Source organism: Hyaena hyaena, unplaced genomic scaffold (assembly GCF_003009895.1).
Source record: "Hyaena hyaena isolate Hyena2069 unplaced genomic scaffold, ASM300989v1 scaffold_215, whole genome shotgun sequence".
Taxonomy (NCBI): Eukaryota; Metazoa; Chordata; class Mammalia; order Carnivora; family Hyaenidae; genus Hyaena; species Hyaena hyaena.
Window position 1 is genome coordinate 586,995 of NW_024080846.1, and position 22,405 is coordinate 609,399.

Below are 22,405 nucleotides of genomic sequence, written 5' to 3' on the forward strand. Positions count from 1 at the left end.
GGAAGGAAGGAAGGAAGGAAGGAAGGAAGGAAGGAAGGAAGGAAGGAAGGAAGGAAGGAAGGAAGAAGAAAGAAAGAAAGAAAGAAAGAAAGAAAGAAAGAAAGAAAGAAAGAAAGAAAGAAAGAAAGAAGAAAGTTAGTTAAGTTAGTTAGTTAGTTAGTTATAGGGACTCCTCTTACTTACCACCAGGATTTCTAGACAGCAATAAGGAATAATCCAATAAAGGCAAGGGGCTGTGCTTTACTTTTACTGCTCAATTTTCAACCATTTTGGGAAATGTAGCAGGTTGAATAATGTCCCTCTGAAACTGCTCATCCACAAACTCAGAATGTGGCCTTATTTAGAAACAGGGTCTTTGCAGATGTAATAAAATTAAGATCAGGTCATACGGGTTTAGGGTGGGCCCAAAGTCCAATGACTGATGCCCCTTTTAGAAGAAGGGAGGGAGGGCACGGACACACACACAGGTCATACAGTAATGGAGGCAGAGATGGGAGTAATGCAGGTATAAGCCAGGGCACACCATTTTCTTCAGTGATAAAGACTCAACGGCCTTAGCACAAAACGAACAGTGATCTGTGGGTAGAAAAACTGGATCTATCCTGGTTCCATGAACTTGGGCAAGTCACTTTAATCTCTAGGTATTTGCATCACCTCATTTATAAGCGGAAATAATAACACTTAAGGCTTTTTTATATGAGGCTAAAATGAAGCCCTATATGTAAAAGTGGTGTGTAATCGAACATATCTTACAACTGTTGCTCTTTTCAAATATTTTTAAAATTTTTTAAATGTTTATTCGTTTATTTTTGAGAGAGTGAGAAAGAGTGCATGTATGTGAGAGAGACAGAGAGAGAGAGAGAGACGGAGACAGAGACAAAATCGGAAGGAGGCTCCAAGCTCTGAGCTGTCAGCACAGAGCCCAATGTGGAGCTCTAACCCATGAACCATGAGATCATGAGATCATGACCTGAGCCAAAGTCAGATGCTTAACGGACTGAGCCACCCAGGTGCCCCTTTAAATATTTCTATTAACTCTTTTAGGTCTTGGAAGTCACAGATCCTGGGTGTTTAATCTCAGCTCTACAATTTACCCATCTCTAGACTTTGGGCAAAACTCTGATTTCCATTTTACTCATCTAAAAAAGGGCAGTAAAACCATTTATATGAGTGATGTGAGAGGGGTGAATAATATGGCACGTGTGAAAGCTTGGCTCGATTCATTATGTGTTCCCTTTTTAATCTCTGTATCTCCCAAAGTGCCTGATGCTGCGCTCCGTATATAAGGTGCCCTAAAATAAGTGTGCATGCCATTGATGTGCTGCCCAGCCCCATAGCTTCCTTCATCCCAGCCTCCCTTAGGAAGGACACAAGATACAGGATGATATGGAAGCAGAAAAAGGGGTAACCCCTTCCAGGGCACAAACTGATGAGGAAATGGAGTATCCGCCCACTTCCTTCTATCCCATGGGACCTTTGGCAGGAGGAGTGAAGAGACATATGAACAGAGCAAAGAAAAGTTAGGGGGATCCTGGAGACTATGGAGACCGAGGAGAAGGCTCTGACATTACAGCAAGCCTCTGGCCTCCCAGCCTCTGGGCACTGCCATGCTCGTTCCCCTCTCCTGTGGCTGATGACTTCTGTTCCACAGAGCCAGAAAAAACATGGAGGGACCTCACTGCTTACAGCAACTCTAGGCTCAGGCACAAAAGAAAGGCCCCCACTGCCTCTCAGACTTTATGCCCAGGCAGCAACAGAGAAGGAAAGCCAGGAGGGAATACTGAAAGAGAATAAAGTATTAGACACTGAAGGAAGGTCCAAACGGGTGTCAGACACAGAAGGGTGAAGACTCCATCATGAACAAAGAAAACCTGTACTAAGATCCACACTCTAGAATCATGTGCACAAGCATATGGGTTAGCAGACAAATGTGAAGTAGCTGCACTCTCCCTCCCTCCCTTCGGTTCTCTTTTCACGAGGGTATCAAAGTTTATCAAAATAACAAGCTAACAAGCCAGACCACCTCAATGACTGAATTGTACTCTGCTTGGATCTGGCATCCCCAGCACTGGATAGGTGTACAGATTTCTTCTGTTAATTTATTCACAGAAACCCTGAGGTATTTGGGAGAATAATCTGCTCCAGTACATAATGGTTACCATTGGAAGCAACTAGAATATAAACTAGTCTGACCGTACGATAAGAAAATGAATCATCCAGGGGCACCTGGGTGGCTCAGCTGGTTGAGCATCCAACTCTTGATTTCCGCTCAGATCATGACTCTAGAGTCATGGGATTGAGTCCCTCATTGGGCTACGCATTGAGCGTGGAGCCGGCTTTAGATTCTCTCTCTCTTGGTCCCTCTCCCCATTTGTGTGCTCTCTCTCAAATAAAAGATTTAAAGAAAAAAAGAAAATAAATCTTCCAGTTACAAAGTGGACAGAAGACATGAACAGACATTTTTCCAAAGAAGACATTCAGATGGCCAATAGACACATAAAAAGATGCTCATCATCACTTATATCACGGAAACGCAAAATCAAAACTACAATGAGATATTACCTCACACCCGTCAGAATGGCTAAAATCAACAACACAAGAAACAAGAGGTATTGGTGAGGATGTAGCCACTGCGGAAAACAATATGGAGGTTCCTTAGAAAGTTAAAAACAGAACTACCTTATGATCCAGCAATTGCACTAATGTGTATTTACCCAAATAATACAAGAACACTAAGTCAAAGGGATACATGCACCCCTATGTTTATAACAGCATTATCCACAATCACCAAGATATGGAAACAGCTCAAGTATCTAATGACTGATGAATGGATAAAGAAGTGGTAAATATATATATGTATATAAGTTTGTGTATATATAGATGTATATACATATATACGTGTGTATATTTATATATATACATACACACAGTGGAATATTACTTGGCCATAAAAAAAGAATGAAACCTTGTCATTTGCAAGGACATGGATAGAGCTAGAGAGTATAAGGCTAAGCAAGATAAGTCAGTCAGAGAAAGACAACTACCATATAGCTGATTTCACTCATCTACAGAATTTAAGAAAACAAACAAGCAAAGGAAAAAGGAGAGACAGAGGCAAATCAAGAAACAGACTCTTCACTACAGAGAACAAACTGATGGTTACCACATGGGAGGAAAGTGGAGGGATGGGTTAAATAGGTGAGCGGAATTAAGGAGTGCACATGTGATGAGCACCAGGTGTTGTATGGAAGTGTTGAATCACTATATCGTACATCTGAAACTAATAGAACACTATGTTAACAGGAATTAAAATAAAAAGTTAAAACAGAAATAACTAAAACAAGAGTATCAATCTTCTCAGCATACAAACCATGGTGTTTACATGCCACAAGTCTGCCTATTATTTATAAAAGGTCTAGTTTTTTACCCCCAAAACATAAACTTTTTCCTCTCCTCCTTCCTACCCTTCTCTCTTTTCCTGTATTTCTAAGGAAGAAGAAAAGAGTTCACCAGCCAAGTCAAAGAGAATGAGACTACTCAAAGAGCAGTCGGTGAACTAGCTCACTGATGCTTTCAAACGGGTAGATGACGTGGACTGACCCGCAGGTCACCTCTTAAAGGAAGAAGAGTACCTCCCCCCTCCATGCCAGTAAAAACTTCTGACTTCCCTCTTTATATGCTTTTCCCTGTACTCTGCTTCTCATAGTCAGCAATCCGTCTTCCAATCCCACCACACTCTGAATCAGCACGCCAGAATTACCCAAAACACGACTGAGCAGGAGCCCTCCCAGGAAGCACAAAGGGGACGCTCCATAAACTTCCCCTTGAATTTGATTCAAACTCAAACTCTCAGTTCAACTTGTGGTTAGTTAGCCAAGGTATAAGAAGAGGTAGGGGGAACTGGCTCTGAACGGGCTCCTGGGAAAGCCCCTGCCCTCATCTGAGCTTTTCCCCACACATAATGGGCCACGTGCTGAAAAGAGGCATGGACTCCCTCCAGAAAAAAGAAGGAATCATACGTACGGTAATTTTGCTGGCTTGGTTCAGGGCCTCAACCCAGTCTTTCAGATCTTTCTGGTCATTAGCTTGAAGGAAATACCTCTGAGAGAGGGCATTGATGACTGCAATAGTCATGCGGAAGAAAAAAGACCCAGGTCAGAACACATGCAAGAGAAAAAGACTCCACAAATCCAAGGTGCCGAAGTAACAAGGTAGAAAACTCTACAAAGCAGATGAAGACATTTGCCATGGTGCAAAGTCAGCTGCGTGAATATCAGGGAAGCAGCAGGCTACAGTTGCTCTCTCTTTAAAAGGGTGAATTTATTCCATCACTTGTCGTTAATGTTTTAACAACCCCCTTAATATACTGTTGTACAGCAATGAGGCCTCTAGTCCACCATCAAGACACATGCTTGAACAGCTTTTTAAAGGTGCTAACAGATTTACAGTCATGATGATACATATATAATTTTGGACCCAGTGCTCCTTGTTTCCACTCGCACAACTGGCCTGGGTTAGGAATCCCGTCTGTGGTTGGAAAATGGAACAACGCTTGCCTGAGATCAAATCTGTGACCCTGACCTTATTTTCAACCTGTTCTTTCCTCTGAGCACTCCATGAGGTCAATAATTTATTTCCGGGTTTATTATTTATCTCTTTTAGATCTGCTGACCACAAAATCTGAGACAGTCCTTTCTGAGCTTAGCAATGATATTTGAAAGAAATGGGACAATGAGAAAACCAAAGAAGCCTAAACCAGCCTGCAGTTGGGAGAGACGACAGCTCAAGTGACTATTTTATTCTAGCATAAAGCAGGCAGAACTATAAGAAATTAAGCATCATGCGGTAGACGTAGAATTCATTAGTTAATTCTTTCCTTCAACAAATATTATTGAACACCCAACACATGCCACAAACCACTGTTCGTGGTAGGATACAGCAGTGACAGAGCAAAGGGATATCCCTGCTTCATGGAGCTTACAGAACCGCCCTAGATAAATAACAGAAGCTACTCATTAGTGTCTGCTTGAAGCACTTTGTACAGTAATGAGAACATAGTAGGAGTCAAATAAACACTGATGATTTAATTAATGACTAGAGGCAGCCACTGAGTGACTCTGCTTCCTGTGTCACTCCCCCAACTCTTCACTCATTTGGCAACATGGAGACACTGGACAGGATACTCTTTTTCCAGTGCTCCTCCAGCTCGCCTCAAGTCTCCACCTTTCCTGAGCATGCCACTACAGAGGCGGAGATGAGGGTTCCCAGAAGCTACCAGTAGATACCTGTACCCCGCCCTGTGGAGTCCGGAAAACGGAATGGTCACTTCTCCCTGTAGCTTGGTCTTATGTTATTAATGGTGCTCACAGGGAGATGAAAGAAAACAGTATCACGTGAGATCTAGCAACATCGCTGTGACTGAAGTCACTCATATACACAGGGCACAGGTCACATGTAATCACAGGACCATCTCCACACAAAGAGGAAGTTGCTGTAAGAGTGTTCAGAGAACCCATCCTCCAGCGATTCAGTACTTACCAAAGCAAAATGGAGTTTTTGGTTTCTGCTTTGGTGTAGCTATGCTCACCTAAATCAAATAAATAAAAGGAACAAGAGTAAGTTTCTAACATTGTTGTAAAACATTTTTTTTCCCAAATTTTTTTATTGTGAAACTTCCCACACAAAAAAGTATATAAAACATATATAAACATTCTAAAGAGTAATAATTAAATGGAAACCCTATATTCATGATCCGGATTAAGAAATAGGCCACTATCAGTCTTCTTTCTTAGAAGCCTGATAGAATCCCACTCCCACCCCTCAGAGATAACCACTATCTTGACGTCTATCTTAATCTTTATCTTTGCAAAAATGCTTTTAAAAACCACTGAGTCCTGACAAAATTCTCTTTGGACCACACAACCTGTACTTGCCCAATTCACACTAGAAGATTCCACTCCTCTCTCAACCACGGGCCCCCTCCCTAAACAGTTCTCCAAATTAAAGGTGGTATTGCTACATACACACATAGATTCCAATTACAGTGCACAGAAAGGTCATTTGGACACGATGATCAATGTTCTTTATATCCACCCTAACTGCTTAACCACGAAAATAAGAGGGGCCCATGGAATCAGAACATACTTATCTATTTAAAAGAACAGAAGAGAGGGCGCCTGGGTGGCTCAGTCGGTTAAGCATCCGACTTCGGCTCAGATCATGATCTCGCGGTTCATGGGTTCAAGCCCTGCATTGGGCTCTGTGCTGACAGCTAACTCAGAGCCTGGAGCCTCTCTGGATTCTGTGTCTCCCTCTCTCTCTGACCCTCCCCCGCTTGCTCTCTCTCTCTCTCTCTCTCTCAAAAATAAATAAAACATAAAAAAAAATTTTTTTAAAGAGAACAGAAGAAAGTAGAAATATTTTCAAAGCTCCTGTTATTTCCTATTGTCTTCTCAATCCCACCCCTTTCATGTACACGCCTGACTATGTGCATAGGTGAACCCCTCTCACTCTGCTTCAAACATGCTGAACCAATAAAGGAAAACAAACCATATTCCATCATATGCCCACAAACATTAGGTGACTACTCTTGATGTAGGCTGAACTCCCTGGAACAGGCCTCCACCACTGTACCTGGGATTTCTAAGGAGGCACCTTCCCCCCCAAGACCCTAGGTTAGGAACTATTTCCACACTGTCATACCCCTGCGGACACATTCTCCCAGTCCCCTTCCCAAGCCAGGGCCTTCTCCTACTTGTATGAGACCTGAAAAAAATGCCTGCCCTCCAACATACAAACTGAAGATAGCAGAGTCAACATTAATAAATAAATCATTAAATGTCTATGTAAGGTTATATAAACCTCTTTGACAAATGTTTGCAAGATATCACATTTAGACAACTTCATTAATGTTTCGATTAAACAGTCAAAAAAATTTCATTATATTCAAAAATAATTAGTAGCTTTGATTTTCTTAGTTCATAAGAATCCTTGGATGTGCAAGATTGCTAAGAAATTATAGCCAATCAGAAAATTAGAGTTACCCGGCCAAATCATTCCAAATGTAAGGTGACTGAAATCCTTTCAAATATTTTACAGCCAATTATATTTAATCACGGAGATGGTTATATTCTGATATGTTCACCATCATGTGAGGTGGAGGCCTTAGGGCCTAATGAAAGTCTTTAAACGATCCTGAAACACAAAGGTTTAGGCAAAGGTGAACACACATATCCTGAGTTCAGTCACTGACTACCCAAATTCAGGCATGTCTTCGTCATTTCCAGAAACCATGCAGCAGAGCTCCATGACATCATAGTCCTTGCCCCTGCGATACCTGGTTTTCCTGGGTTTCGGATCCTGGAATTCCATCTGAACCACAGTATGTGACTGATGTTCTGTCTGTCAGTGACTCATTTTCTTGCTCCGTCCCTCAGCATCCATGTTCCCCCTGCAGGTCCCTGTGACCATAAATACCTGCATGCCCTACCCTCCAGAGGTTTCTGTGTAGCTCTGACCATCACAGAACTAACTGCCGGGCCCTCAGATCCCACAATTCTCATGGCTTCTTTGCTACTTCAAGCTTTTGGATGGCTTTGAAAAGTTGGGCACTTTGAGACCCTCTTGGGCTTATTTGGAGTTGCACCTCTTTCTCCCAGAAACTGTCATTTATCGCTGACCAGAGAAAGTACCACTGGCAGAGACTTTTCACCAGGTTGGATGACAAAACAGTCAGCTTAGACCACAACTTATTAGCAGCCTGTACTGAGAGACTGCTACCAACATGCTTATTACAGCAACAGAAACTAAGAGATCATCTGGTTTTTCATTTGTTTTTATATGTTTATCCAGTTTTCAGTCAGGGGACGTGCGTGATTACATGCATGCACATCTATAATTTACCCCATGCCTAACCACAGAAGGAATATCTGGCAAGCAGCTAGCTCTTCACTGAATCAGTTCTAGTTTTGCCCTGATAGGCTATTCGGCAAGGGTCACACCCTCAAAATTTCTGATCAGCATCCCAATTAGCAAAGCCAGAATGCAATTACTAGTCCCCTTCTTATAATCACAGAATGGCAGAAGAGAAAAAGGAAATCATATCTCTAGCTGTGCTGTGTCCTTCAGGGAGAAGGGCCAAGGTGCAGGCTTGGAAAGGTAGCTCTGGCCTCCCCGACATCCGGGGACGTGGCAGCACAATCCCTGCCCCCCCATGGGAAGGATAAGCCCTCTGGCCTCCACCCCACCTCATGCTGGTGATCAGACCAGACAGTGCAGCCTCCCTTAGATGTAGTGAAGGAACAGAGGTTCCTTAAAAAGTATGGCTGCCAGCTTAACTATAGTGGGTGTGGCCAAGTGCTACCATCTGCATGCCCTGAGGTGGCCACAGTTAAGTAGCTGCATAGCAGTGGTTGACTGGCGGGTCCTGAATTATGCAAGCAATGAAAGGAGGTCAGGATGTGAGGCGTGGTATGGGCATGGGTCACCCACAGAGTGACGCAGATAAGGCCACTCTACAGCGCAACAGACTCTCAGGAACTTGCTCTTATCTGATCAAATACAGACCACAGGAGCAGCAAACTCATCAGTGGCAGGGCACTGCTAGCCAGCCCCATCCTGTCGTCCCCTGGCCGGAAGTAGCACTGAGGCCCCTCTGGCAGAAGCAGCAGCAGCAGAACAAGGTCTTGAAGCTCTGGGGTAGCTCTGCCCCAGTGTCCAGGGTGACCCTGCCCCTTGAAGTGGGCATCAAGAACAGAGGAAGAAGGAGTCAACTACATAGAAAGGTTGGAGGGTTTCTAGGTAGGGGCTTCTGGACCAGCTTCAGGGGGTCAATGAGCCCTGAAATTACAGGCAAAACCAGGTTGTGTACACGTATACATAATTTAGCTGGAAAGGGAGTCAACGCTCTTCATGGAACTCTTAGAAGGATCTGTAACGACCACCCTCACCCCTCAACAGCAAGAAGTTAAGAACCTGTGTTCTAGGAAGGTCTTCCTTATAGCTGGCTGAGGGCAAGGCCCTGACAAAGGGGGACAGTAGCTGGGAGTGGCACGTTGGGGATGGCTGTATACGAGAGAAGAGCCATCTGGCAAAGTGAGAAGGTGATGGCACCAAGACCACCTTCAGTCATTTCCCAGTTTGCTCAAAACATGGTTCTATCATCGGTGCCCTGGACAACATCAAGTCAAGAACTTTCATCTCTGTTGGCCTTTATGAAGGAACTCTTCTTCCCAACACTAGCCCTCGAGAAAGAACTATGGAAGAGCACGCAGCCCCCACCCCCCACAGAGACCACACATACATGACAAGCCAGGTCAACACTGGTTATACGCTTTACTCTAAGGGGGGGGGGGCCGAGGCCGGGGGGCACTACCTAGGGGCTAACAAGAAATAACCTGGAATGCTGAATTTGATGCCAGTACCACAGCTAAATGTTTTTCTGGGAAAACCCCTGCTTTCTGGCACTGAGTCAGGCAGGAGTTAAAGGCTCTCAGCTCCATGTAACCTGACCCTGTGGCAGCTGTGGGTTTTTGCAAAACACCCACCCAGGCCTGCATCTCCCAAGAAGGGCTAAGAGGCAAGCCCATCCTTTCTAAATGACGCAGCCTCCGAAACTGAGGATTCTAAAAGCCCTCATCTGAGCTGCATTTATAAATCATGATTCAGCAGGAGATCGTATCCACTTTTCCCCAATCAAAAACAAAAAATCTACAAAACCCTCTCAAACAGGAGAAGGTTCGGAGTTTCACTAATAATGAGGTTCTCTGCTCCCCCTCTTTTGATTCTGTTCCTCCAAACCTCCTGGAGAAAGACCTAATGAGCTCACAGCAAGACCCAACAGGAGAGGGGAAGGCCCAAGCCTCTGGCTGGCCTAGCCCCGGGGGCGGCCACATCTCTCACCACAAGGCAAACACAAATTGCCCACAGCTGTGCTAGCAAAGCTTCGCTTAAAGCCCTACCCCCTTCCCCCAGGGTCATTATCTCCTCTCTCTAATCCGCTCAAACCCTGCCCTGCATCTTCTGTCTTTGTGCCCAGCTGTGTCTGTCAGACGCTGCCCACAGCCCCTGCAGCCGCCTCCACCTCCAAACGCATCCCCCCACCTCCGCCAGCTGGGATGGAAGGCTGAACACAAGAGCTCCCAAAGCTCGTTATGCAAAGGAGCCAGCAGTCACTCAGATCAGGGTCCCTCTACTGTGTCTCAACCCCTGAGGGTGGGAGAATGTGGACAAGGAAGCAGACTCCCCAAGAGGCCTGAAGTGAGGGGTGTGTGGGGGAAAGCAGGGCTTCCGGAACCTTTGTGCTGGCTGGGCGCCACCTGGCTCTTCTCATTGGACAAAGAGTTCCTCTTTCTGGCGAGGCTCTAAACCCCCCCCCCCCCCGGCCTTTTTTATCTCTGCTGCATCACAGGTCAGCACTGGTGCCTGCCCCAGGGAGGGGCCGCTCAAAGAAGCTAAATTCAGCAGCTACACGTGGGTACCATCAACCAGCCCACAACCCCCACCCCCAACCCATCTCTGCTCTGAAGGGGGTGCTGATCTCATACCATCAGCACTAACTGGACTGGGGAAGGCCCATTGGCCCGCCTACCAGACCCTCCAGCAGTCATCTGGCTGCTGAATAGCTCCCTGGCACAACTGAGTGCCTTCCTGGGGCTCTCTTAGCCTTCTTCCCTCCAGTAATCCTGTCCAGGTGACTGATAATCCAGCACAGCCCCAACTCTGAGCTGCTCCTTTAAAACAAGACCCCTTGGGAGAATCTTTTATAGTCACTAAGGGGTTTTGTGATTGTTTTTCTGCTCCTTTTTACCCCAATTACAAAAAAAGGTCATTCCCCACTCTACTCCCACCACCGATACCTCCTTGGCAAGAGCTAGGAGCCTCACTGATCTGTCCCAGAAGGAAGAGGCTTCAGGCTCACCCTCCAAGAACCTGAGAGCCACACTCCCCCCAGCTCTGATCAGCAGCAAAGTTTCCAAAGGCAAACGTGAGGACAGGGGAGCCCTTCACTGCCCACAGAACACGCCCAAATGCTAATGCCCAAAGAATTGGACATTTCTTGTTTAGATACTAAACCTACTTAGAGAACATGAATTCCCAGAGCTCCAGGCGAACATTACCTTCGAGATGTAGGTCAGCTGCAAAGATCCGACAGCTCCTGCCCCAATTGCCAGGTTCTGAAAGACATATGTTTTTCATTTTGAGAAGGGTGATGCTACGTGAGGCAGTGGAAACAGCACGAAGAGACAGAAGACCAAGACTCCAGTCCTGGCTTTGCCACCTTGAGCAAGCCACTTACCCACATTCTTCAGCTCACTTTCCTTTCTAAAACAGTGGTAATTCTTGCCATGCATATGTTTACACTAACGTTATCCCTTACTTACCACAGACGGCTGTGAGCTCCATCATCTGACAGTGAATAAGTTGCTGAACCACTAAGCCTCCACTTTCCTTTCTGTAAAAATAGGGATAATAATAGTACCTACCTCACAAGACAGCCATACGAATGAGCTAATACATTTAAGGGCACTTGGAATTGTCCGAGGTACACAGATGACTCTCAACAAGCATTAGCTCTTATATTTTTCCTTTCCTGACTGATCTCCTTGGTGGTTTGGTCCTGTTTTATGCCACTCTAAGTTCTTTTTGTAATAAACAGGGTACCGATTCACACAACACAGAAATAAAAAAATGCAGCTGTTGGATTTATTTTACAGGAGTGCTACAAGAGCCAACTGGAATGATGTCTGTACACCGTAAAACACTAAGTAAATGGTCTATAAAACAGCAAGAAACTCACAGGCACCTTGTCGGGCAATATTCTACCTTGGCACAATCTCTTTGGCTTTCTAATTTCTCCACTGTTAGAAAGGAAGCAACGAAGACACAGAGATGGGAACGTATCAAAGAAATGACCAAGATTAGAAATCACAGCTGTGGAGTTTCTAATTTATAATTTGGAAAATCCACTCCCCCATGGACCTGAGAACCTGTCCACAGCTCTTGGTGATCTCTGAAACTGTTGCATAAGCCTCAAAGAATAACCCTGAAGTCCCCATTACCCGAGGTTATCTCAAAGCAATAAACAGAGATGAATCTTGGATAATGAGAATTTAGTAAAGTTCCTAAAAAGTTAGCAGTGAAATGACTGGTCATTCCAGAAGACTGCCCTTAAGAAGTATCTTAGATGGCAGGAAGAGTCCTTCTAGGCCCAATGAACTAAATTAACAACATCACTTGAAGCAAATGCAAGATACAAAATTTTCTACTCAGGAGAAAAGGGATGAGGATAATCCCACAATAAAAGGATTCTCAGATCCCTTAAATTTTAGAGTAAGAAATTCAGAAAGGATATCCCTGTCTTCCTTTTACAAATGAGGCTATAAATCTAAAATGCTGCCTTGTGAGTAGCCACATTAGCATTTCAGATATGGATGATCTGATCTACACATTTTTTTCAAATACACAGTGATCACATTTTGTTTCAAGGAAACCTCTATTGGGTAAAGAGAGATAGGTCCTATGCCCCTAGATCAAAGTCCAAAAAGGAGCCACAGCACTCCAAAATGCCAGTGAGCCTCTGACAATGCCCCAAGGAGACCATGAGCCACTCTGAATGGACACACGGAGCCAGGGGTCCCTACTGGACATGGAGTACCTGGCCCACTCCCAGCCCCCATTTCTCACTGGAGGAAAGTGAGGGGATTTGTTCCACGTCACATAAATGGTGGCAGGGCCTGGACTGAAGCTCAGGTCTCCTGACTTCAACCCAATGCCCTAGAAGCAAGAAGAGCGATAAAATTTTAAAAGCTTTAGTGGCTGGCATTCTGGCTGTGACATTATCGCCCTACGACTGCAGGCAAGTTTCTTTACCTATAAAATGGGGACGACAAACCCTGTTTCATAGGCTCGTTGTGAGAACGGCATGAAAATACAGAGGGAGAGCCCAGCACACGGCAGCTCCTCTCCCCGACCCACAAGGCTAATTACATGATGCACATGCCAAGTCTCAGAGCCCGTCTTGCACAACTCCCTCTCCTCACCCCAAACCACAGCCTGAAGGCCTCCAGAGCTATCTGGAATTATGAGAGATGAAGTGGGATTTGGGGAACCATTCGGGCACTAACCCACACGTAATGACAGATATGAGCCGATCAGATTTCAACTACTTCATTCCCCCACCATCTCCATTGCTCCCCCCTCCGCCCCCTGCCTCCTTCAGCTCTCCCACTGCAGAAATAGACAGCAGCAGTTCTCCAGGCCTGGTTACCTGGGGGCGGGTGCATCTTCACCACCTTCACCCACAGCCCACCCCACGGTCTGCTCCTAGGCTCACATGCACCTCCATCATGAGAAGCCAGGGAAATATGAGGAGTGCCTGTAAATGTTTCCCCCCATCTTCCTCCTCACCCAGGGGGGAATGAATGACAGGAGTAAACAGCTCCAGGATCACTGAGCCTTGATCCAAAGTGATGGCTCTGTGTCCACTCCAATTACTGGACCTGGGAGATGAATGGTGACAGCTCACTGCCAGGGTGGCAGCCCCAGGCAGACACTTCCTGGTCAAGGAAGGATGTGCCAACATGCCTGAGCGGAGGTCCTCAGGCAGCCAGCTGTCAGGTTAGGGATGCCAGGAAACAGCACCTGGGGAGGGCAGGGTGTCAGTGCCTATGCCAGCTGCCTCTCCTGGCCACGGCGCTGTTTCTTCCAGGGAAAGGACAAGAGGACCCTGAACTGCAGTCTGTCCCTGACTGCAGTCTGTCCCTGACTTCTTCCCTCCCTGAATTCACATACACCAATCCTTCTCCAATTTTGGTGCACATGAGAATCTCCTGGGGAGCTTGTTTGAAAAGGCCCAGGCTCAGGCCTCACCCGAAAAACACTGAATCAGAGTCAAGTAGGGTGACTCTGAATGAATGTGGTCAAAACATGCACAGTTTTTAAATGTTCCCAAGTGATCCCTAAACAGGCCCAAGTTTGAGAACAACTGCTCTACATGACAAAATCTAGCCCTTGATTCTGTATTGGAGTATAAGTGAGTTTAAGTCTCTTCTTACTAGATTTTAAGCACATTGAGGACACGAGTAGAATTCCTCTACAGAGGATTCCTCTACAGAGCAGACTCCTCAACTTAAACAACAACAACAAAAAATCACCATTTGCATGATGGGCAAGCTCCCAAACCAGTCCATAAAAGCCTGCTACATAAAAGGCCTCCCATCCACCACTGGAGAATGACGTTTCTTTGGAAAGACTTGTTCATGTTTTGAACTTGACTGTCACTGAGTCTGCAGTTCCCATGACCTTGGGTAGGATTCCTGAGGGACAGCAATAGGGTGCAAGGGTGCATAAAAGGACTGAGTCCAGCTACCAGAGGGTCAAGGGCTTGAGGAGAGGGATGAGAAGCACCTGAGATGAGAGCATCTAAACAGATGGGGCATGGAGACAGGCTGGCGGGAAGACTGCTATGTGAATCACCTGGGGATGTGTGTATGTATGTATATATATATATATATATATATATATATTTTATTTTGAGAGAAAGAGAGGGAGGGAGAAAGGGAGGGGCAGAGAGAGAGGTGGGGAGAGAAGCCCAAGTAGGCTCCATGGTGTCAACACAGTGCCCAACAGTGGAACTCAATCCCATGAACCGTGAGATCATGACCTGGGCCGAAGTCAAGAGCTGGACGCTCAACGGACTGATCCACCCAGGCGCCCCCACCTGGGGATGTTTTTAAACAAACTCAATACCCATGCCTCATCCCCACAGTTTTAGCTGATCTGGGGTAGGGCCCAGGCACCTGTATGTTTCTCAAGCTCCCCAAGGATTCCACGGTGCTGCCCATTTTGAGGACAATTTGCTGCACACACTGGCTGGTCCTGCTGACTGTGCGCTGGCAATCTAGCAGCTGGTGAGAGAAAGCCACACCCGGGGGCGGTGGACAGGGTGCCCCTCTCACCCCCCCTGCTGCACCAGCAGTAAACAAGGAGGAAGGGAAGGGCAGGGTGGTGGGCAGGGAGACGGAAAGGGGATTCCAGTGCCACGCGTGGCTGTCAGCAATTGTGTGTGAGGATGTCTGTTAAGTCAAGAGCATTCTAAATCTTCTGGAACAATGTAGGGCACAGTGCAGGTTCCCATTAAATGATGGACAGTTTCTGTTTTAAGTGTATTTATTTATTGAAAGAGAGAGAGAGCGAGTGGGGTGGGGCAGGGGTGGAGCAAAGAGAGAGACAGAGAGAATCCCAAGTAGGTTCCGCACTGTCAGCACAGAGCCCAACACAGGGCTCCAACCCACGAACTATGAGATCATGACCTGAGCTGAAATCAAGAGTTTCAGCTTAGCCAACTGAGCCATGCAGGCGCCCCGAATGACTGACAGTTTTTATGAAGATACTGTCAACACCTTGCTTTTTGCTCAACTGTTCTTCTGCCACCAAGGACCTCAAAGAAGCTCCCACTTCCATGAGTGGAAAGCGTAGTTTATTCTTTCCCATTGCCAAGGAAGGAGCAGACACGCCCACACAGAGATGTGACACACCTCCCATAGTAAGCCTGTTTTCCAGAAGCACCATTATTTCTTGTTGAAATAGAAAATTTTACCCATGTGTCTCCTGCTACCTTTCCCATCTTCTAATTAAAGTAACAAGGAACACAGAAATGACCAACTACAGAGTCATAAACTCACAGCACAGCAGCACTAAATTTCTGGTGATCCCTCATCATTCACCACATGAGTCCTCCAAGGCTCAAGGTGAGGAAATGACTTCCTTAACGAGCCAGATGAAGGCAGAGTTTGGAACTCCCAACATCAGTCTCGTACTTTGGTAAAGCACAGCTGGAGGAAGGAAAAAGGAAGCTGATGTATATGTAGAGTCTGTCATGCACCAGGCCTGCTGCTAGGTACTCCTGCACATTGTCACTTCATCCTAACAATCCCATTTTACAGATGGAGATACTAAGGACTGAGCAGGTGAAGCAACTTGCCCAAGGTCACACACACACTGGGCAGTCAGGCCAGTACTCAAACCCAACCCTTCCTGATTCTCCAATCTCATGCTCTTTCCTTTGTACCATGCCACGTCCCGGGAGACAATCCTTCAAATGTTACTAGGACCTGCTCATTATCTGAGAGTTGATTATCAATGAAAGGTAAATACAAGAGCAGGACCAGCAGGGTTACACCGAAAGAGGCCCTATATAGTTGCCCAAGCTGGGCAGGGCGGGAACTCGTCAAACTAGCTCTGGGGCGCCAAACTCCAGAAGACTGGGGATTCGGAGTAGAAAGAGGGAAAGAGAGATGCTGGCCTTCTTACTTTCTCTCATATCCCTCAGTGGTGCCTAGCAAAACACATCAGGTCAAAACCAGCTTGCTGGTTAACTAGTGGGAGAAGGAGGAAGGGAATGTATGTGGAAATCCCACAGCTAGGCCCTCAGCCAACATAGCTGCCCAGGGGCTGAAACCACAACTCCAACCACCAGAAGCCAAGGCCAGACACAGACTCTCAGAAAAGAGAGACTTGCCTGAGAAGAGCCGTGTAATGAGAACAGAGGGGAGAGCCTAATTCCCTCTGCCCCACATTCCACAGCCCTCACCCTGGAAAAAGAATAACCAAAAGGAAAGTACCCAAGCTACTCCCAGGGATTAGGTGAGCAGACAGTGGCCTGACCTGCTGCTCTGGTGTCAGACACTTCTCCTCCCCTCTACTCTGTAGCTCCACTTCCTAATAACCAACTTGAGGAATGCCCATGGCTATTCTCCTCATTCTCCAGTTCAAAATATGCATTTAATCTCTGCCTTCCAGAAAAGTTGACCCTGTATGATAAACTTCTGTGTTGGTAGAATGCTTGCATTCTATTATCTGGATGCCTCTTTTCCACCGACATACAGCAGCACCGCCTTCAGCCAGGACAGACTTTATGATTTCTAAGTCTCTTGGCCACCATGCTTCCAGCCCCTTTATTTTCCTCCCCCAAATCCTGGTGATAGTGACCTGAAGACACATGCCAAGGCCCGGGCTCTAGATAATCCTTGGACACATTCAGATTCCACGACTCCAACTACTGGCCACCAAAATGGTTCTAAAACCTTAAACTCAATAAGCCAACCCCTTCAGGGCACCTGGGTGGTTCAGTCGGTTGAGCGTCTGACTCTTGATTTCAACTCAGGTGATGATCTCATGTTTCATGGGGTCAAGCCCCATATCGGGCTCTGCACTGACAGCCTGCTTGTGATTCACTCTCTCCCTCTCTCTCTCTCCCTCTGCCTCTCCTGTGCTTGCTCTCTCTCTCAAATAAATAAAAACTTTTAAAAAATCTAAAAATTTTTTTAAGAAGCCAACCCCTTCACCCCTGTGCTCAAGGCAGCCTCCTCCACAGATGCCTCAAATTTAGGAGTCATTTTCTCTCCAGCTTTGAACTGGCCCCGTTCCCCACTGCCCCGCATCTGCCCAGTCAGATGGCACACTCTCTCCCAGTCAGCCTGGCACTAAACCTCCAACTGCTCTCCTTCACCCTTTCATCAGTCACCAAGGCTGTCATTTTCTTCCTTCACGGGGCCTCTGGATCTGTGCCTTCCTCCCTATTCTCTGTGCAACACCGCTGCTGACATTCCAGGAAATCCCAGGACAAATGCCTGGCTGTGAACAGGTAAAATCTCAGTGATACCTAAGAGTTTATGCAAGCACTTTCACACACATTATTTAATCTCTGCAGCAACTATGTCAGAGAGAGAGATAATTAATATCATTACCCTTACTTTACAGAGGAGGCCAGGAGGCTCAAAAACAATGGATGTTTCCCTAATAAAGGCATACTTCAGGTTGTCCTGTGCTCAGCTGATATGAACTAAGAAAAAGGGCTCAGAAGCAAAATCTAATAGGCAGTCCCCTCCCAACTATACAATTGCCCATTTCACCTTAGAGGCATTATTTGAGTAAAAATTGTAACAAAATTCCATTCTTTTGTATATAGTTTTATAAATACATAAACATAACATGTATATGATAGATACATTCGAACAAATTGAAGGCTGATCTAAAAGCAAAACATGAACAACAATATAACCAAAGACAAATTTTAAGAAAATGTAGAACAGTTTCTCCACAGCTTCCCACGGGTAACATCTCTCAGCCTTCCTTTCTTTTAGTTGTTCGGACTTTAATACCAAGCACTGCTAACTATTAACACAATTCTCCACAAGTGCCTCTTGGTTTTCACTTCTTTTTAATTTAGACAAAGTAGCGTCTTGTTATAAAGAAGAGGAGGATTGTTTAAAAAAAAAAAAAAACAAGATTATACTGTAGTATTTTATGTTCCTTCTCCAAAAGTCCATGCATAATTTTAATTCTAAAAACATTAACTGAATAATAATGTTCCCTTAGAATTTGCATTTGGGTGAAAGTACAAATCTGTTGCTTGAAATCGTCTTTTAGAAATTTTTTCCCCAAAGTTACTCTGCATCCTTACTCTAACACAGTGTGGACAAAAGCATGCCAGAAATTCTACTTAGCACGTGAAATCATTTGTCTACGTGGAAGGTTAATATACATACCAGTAACACAAAACCCATGAATGAACACACTTTGCTCAAACAACTGCTGAACATCTAAAAGTTATCATGATGCTCGTTTATGCAGAGAATATCTCTCGATAGACGCACAAGAAACTGGTCATGTGGGCTACCTCTGGCTAGGGGTATATGTAGCTGGCACACAGGACTGGAAGGGAGTAGTAACCTGTCACTATATATGAGCTGTCCTACATTTTGAATTTTGTACCATATGCGTGCATTGGCTATTTTTTTTTAAGTTATCTCACTGGTTTTTGGCATTCTGACAGGATAAAGTGTATGATGCAAAAATCTTTTAAATACTGTTGGATTTTAGACAAATTTTGTTCACGGAGGCTTCTGAAAAAAAAAAAAACACAATTTTAAAAAATAGCAATTTTCACCTAGCCTTTAAGACAACACTATTGTCGGGACGCCTGGGTGGCTCAGTCAGTTAAGCATCCGACTTCGAATCATGATCCTGCAGTTGGTGAGTTTGAGCCCCACATCAGTGCTCTACTGTCAGCATAGAGCTCATCTCAGATCCTCTGTCCCCCTCTCAGCCCCTCCCCCCACTCATTCTCCCTCTCTCTCTCCCTCTCTTTCTCAAACATAAACTTTAAAAAAAGAGGCAACACTGGGGCGCCTGGGTGGCTTAGTTGGTTGAGCGTCCGACTTTCGCTTAGGTCACGATCTCGCGGTTCGTGGGTTCGAGCCCCGCCTCGGGCTCTGTGCTGACTGCCAGCTCAGAGCCTGGAGCCTGTTTCAGTCTGTGACTCCCTCTCTCTCTGGCCCTCCCCTGCTCATGCTGTCTCTCTCTCTCTCTCCTAGAAATAAATAAAACATTAAAAAAAAATTTAAAAAAAAAAAAGAGGCAACACTATTGCTCATTTATATGTTCTATGTATTCCTACCACTCTTCTGTGTTCTTTCGGCTAATATAACCAAATACCCAAAAGCCAAATAACCCTTTCTTTGTCAACATAGCTAAGGCTCCTTGCCACTTTCAATGGAAAGAACTTACTAAAAGTTCTTTTAAAAAAAAAAAAAAGTAAAGGGCTTTCATTGCAGCCCCCGAGTTACCAGGAGAGATATAATCTTTCTGAATGTTACAATGATCCAAAATTCACATCACCACCTTTGCAAAGTAAAAGCATCTGTGTGTTTGTTGTCAATAGAGAGAAAACACACTTCACAGAGTACATTTGACAAGAACAACCATCAAGCACAACAGTATTTTCATGCTTCTGTTTATCCTTTGTTCAGGGCTATATAATTTAGTCTTGCAATTACTTAGGCAAGTGGGCATCATAAGGGTGGAGTTAGTTAAGCGTTGCTGTGCAACTAAAACATAGTCACTCTGCAGGTCACTGTAATCAAACAGAGCAGCCCAGTTAAGGTACCTCCTCTCCTCTCTCAAGACAGAGACCAACATTAAATTAAAATACAGTCATTGGTGCCATAATATCATAGTGACGTTTCGGGGAGATCTAGCCAATGTTTGTTTCTATTCAAGAACTATTTGTGTACTTGGTATCATCAGCATATCGATTTTTAAATGCATTAGCCAAATCTGTGGCCATAATCAATAATATGGAAACTTTCCACTTATAGGGGTCCTTTTTATGTTTTATTTATTTTTAAAAAAAATTTTAATGTTTATTTATTTTGAGAGAGAGCAAGACACGAGCATGAGTAGGGGAGAGGCAGAGAGAGAGGGAGACACAGAATCTGAAGCAGGCTCCGAGCCCTGAGCCATCAGCACAGAGCCCGACGCGGGGCTCAAACCCACAAGCAAGATCATGACCTGAGCTGAAGTCGGACGTTCAACTGACTGAGCCACCCAGACGCCCTTGATTTTTTATTTTTAAACGTTTATTTATTTTTGAAAGAGAGAGAGAGTGTGGGATGGGCAGAGAGAGTGGGAGACAGAAGATCCGAAGCGTGCTTTGTGCTGACAGCAGAGATCCTGATGCGGGGCTCGAACCCACAAACCATGAGATCATGACCTGAGCTGAAGTTGGATGCTCAACCGAGTGAGCCACCCAGGCACCCCTTTAAATGCATTAACCAAATCAGTGGCCATAATCAATAATATTGAAACCTTCCATTTATAAGGGTCCTTTTTAGTTAATGGGTTTCATCCTGTATTGGTCTGATGTCACCACTGCCGGTATTAAAAACATTACCACACTGACTCTAAATTCTGTCAGACATCTGGGGCTGTTCCGGGTCCATGCATGCTGACCCCTGGCGCATACCTGCTGTAGGTCCCGTGAGCAGACGCGGTTGCTGGGCCCGCGATGGCTAGTACCTGCAGCTCTGTTTCCAAGGGCAGCCTTCAGGCTCCTCGAGCTGTTTTGCCCACACTGGTAGAGCCGAAACCAGTGACTGCCCAGTGGGGCCTGCAAAAGCCCAATTCCCTCGGACAGCTCTGAGGCCTAACCTACAGCAAGCCCCCCTGCAGCATCAGGCTGAGGCCTACCCTTGGCCAACTTCTTGGCAGACCCTTGTCTGGCTTTCTCTGCTTCCCTGTCCTGCTTCCCAGCTCTCTTAACAGCTTCCGAAAAACATTTCCTTAAGAAAGAACTTGGCACCAATCCTCATCTCAGTGCCTGACTCCTGGCCTCGGGGTCTCACCCGCACCAGGTGAGCTCACCTTCCTCCTTGGTGCAGTCTCTGCCCCCAAATGACTGCGGTTTTCCTCACAGAGAATACCCTCCTCTTCCTCTTCGGCTCGGCTTAGGACAGAGTACATAACAATCAAATGAGAGGGGCACCTGGGTGAATAGTCAGTTAAGCCTCCAACTTCACCTCAGGTCATGATTTCACAGTTCCTGAGTTCGAGGGCCATGTCAGGCTCATTGCTGTTGACCAGTCAGTGCAAAGCCCACTTTGCATCCTGTCTGCCCCTCCCCCACTTGCACCCTCCCCAAAATAGATATTGAAAAAAACAATCAAATGAGATAGTGTAAGTGAAAACACTTCAAAACCTATAAAATGCCCTACAAATGGGAATCACCTGTGGTAATGATTAATCTTGCCCATCCTTCAACACCTGGATTTAGCACCACCACCTCCATAAAGGGGGGGTCCCACTCTCCCTGCCACATTTTTGTTTTAATCATCCATCTCCTTACTGACAGTGTAAGCTCCATGAAGGCAAAGATTCAGTCTATTCACGACCGGAGCCTCAGCATCTACACTGGCATATGACACACAGGGCGTATTTAGCAAATACACGTTAAGTCACGTTGCTAACCTCCAGGAGCTCACTCTATTCTTAGCCCTTTGGGAAATGAAGGGCTCACAGCCATGTTAAAGATCACTCAGAGTACCTATAGCCCAGTGAGCACAAATACCTTACCTAACGTACAAAACCACTTAATGGCAGAGCCAGAATCTGATCTTTCATCTCTTGTCTCCCAGACCTGAAACTTTCCACATGAGACTCCACCTTGAGGCCCTACACCTTCCTTGGATGGGCAGATGCACCGGAAAACTATACCCCCTTCTCCTTCAACCAAACTACTGGCATCTGGGCCGTTCAACTTAACACTGTACCATCTTGTTATAAAGCTGCACTGAGGGGGGTCTGGGTGGCTCAGTTGGTTGGGCATCCAAATTCAGCTCAGTTCATGTTCTCACAATTCATGGGTTCGAGCTCCGGGTTGGGCTCTGTGCTGACAGCTCAGAGCCTGGAGCCTGCTTCAGATTCTGCGTCTTGCTCCCTCTCTGCCCCTCCCCCGCTCATGCTCTGTTTCTGTCTCAGAAATAAATAAACATAAAAAAATAAATATAGCTGCACTGAGATTTTTAGCGCTACAGTTGTGTGCGATGTTTTCATCTCTCCAGCTAAA

At 45.6% G+C, this 22,405-nt stretch overlaps 1 protein-coding gene across 6 annotated transcripts in view; it reads right to left on the reverse strand.

The window, feature by feature from the left end:
- PLEKHA2 (pleckstrin homology domain containing A2) overlaps positions 1 to 22,405 on the reverse strand; it is a 74,720-nt gene that overhangs the window by 20,113 nt on the left and 32,202 nt on the right. For all 6 annotated transcript variants that reach the window (XM_039242508.1, XM_039242509.1, XM_039242511.1 and 3 more), the window contains 3 exons: positions 11,118 to 11,174; positions 5,539 to 5,587; positions 4,024 to 4,121 (listed from right to left, as the gene is read on the reverse strand). In XM_039242508.1, the coding sequence (XP_039098439.1) occupies positions 4,024 to 4,121; positions 5,539 to 5,587; positions 11,118 to 11,174 (204 nt within the window). The remainder of the gene's footprint in view (positions 1 to 4,023; positions 4,122 to 5,538; positions 5,588 to 11,117; positions 11,175 to 22,405) is intronic.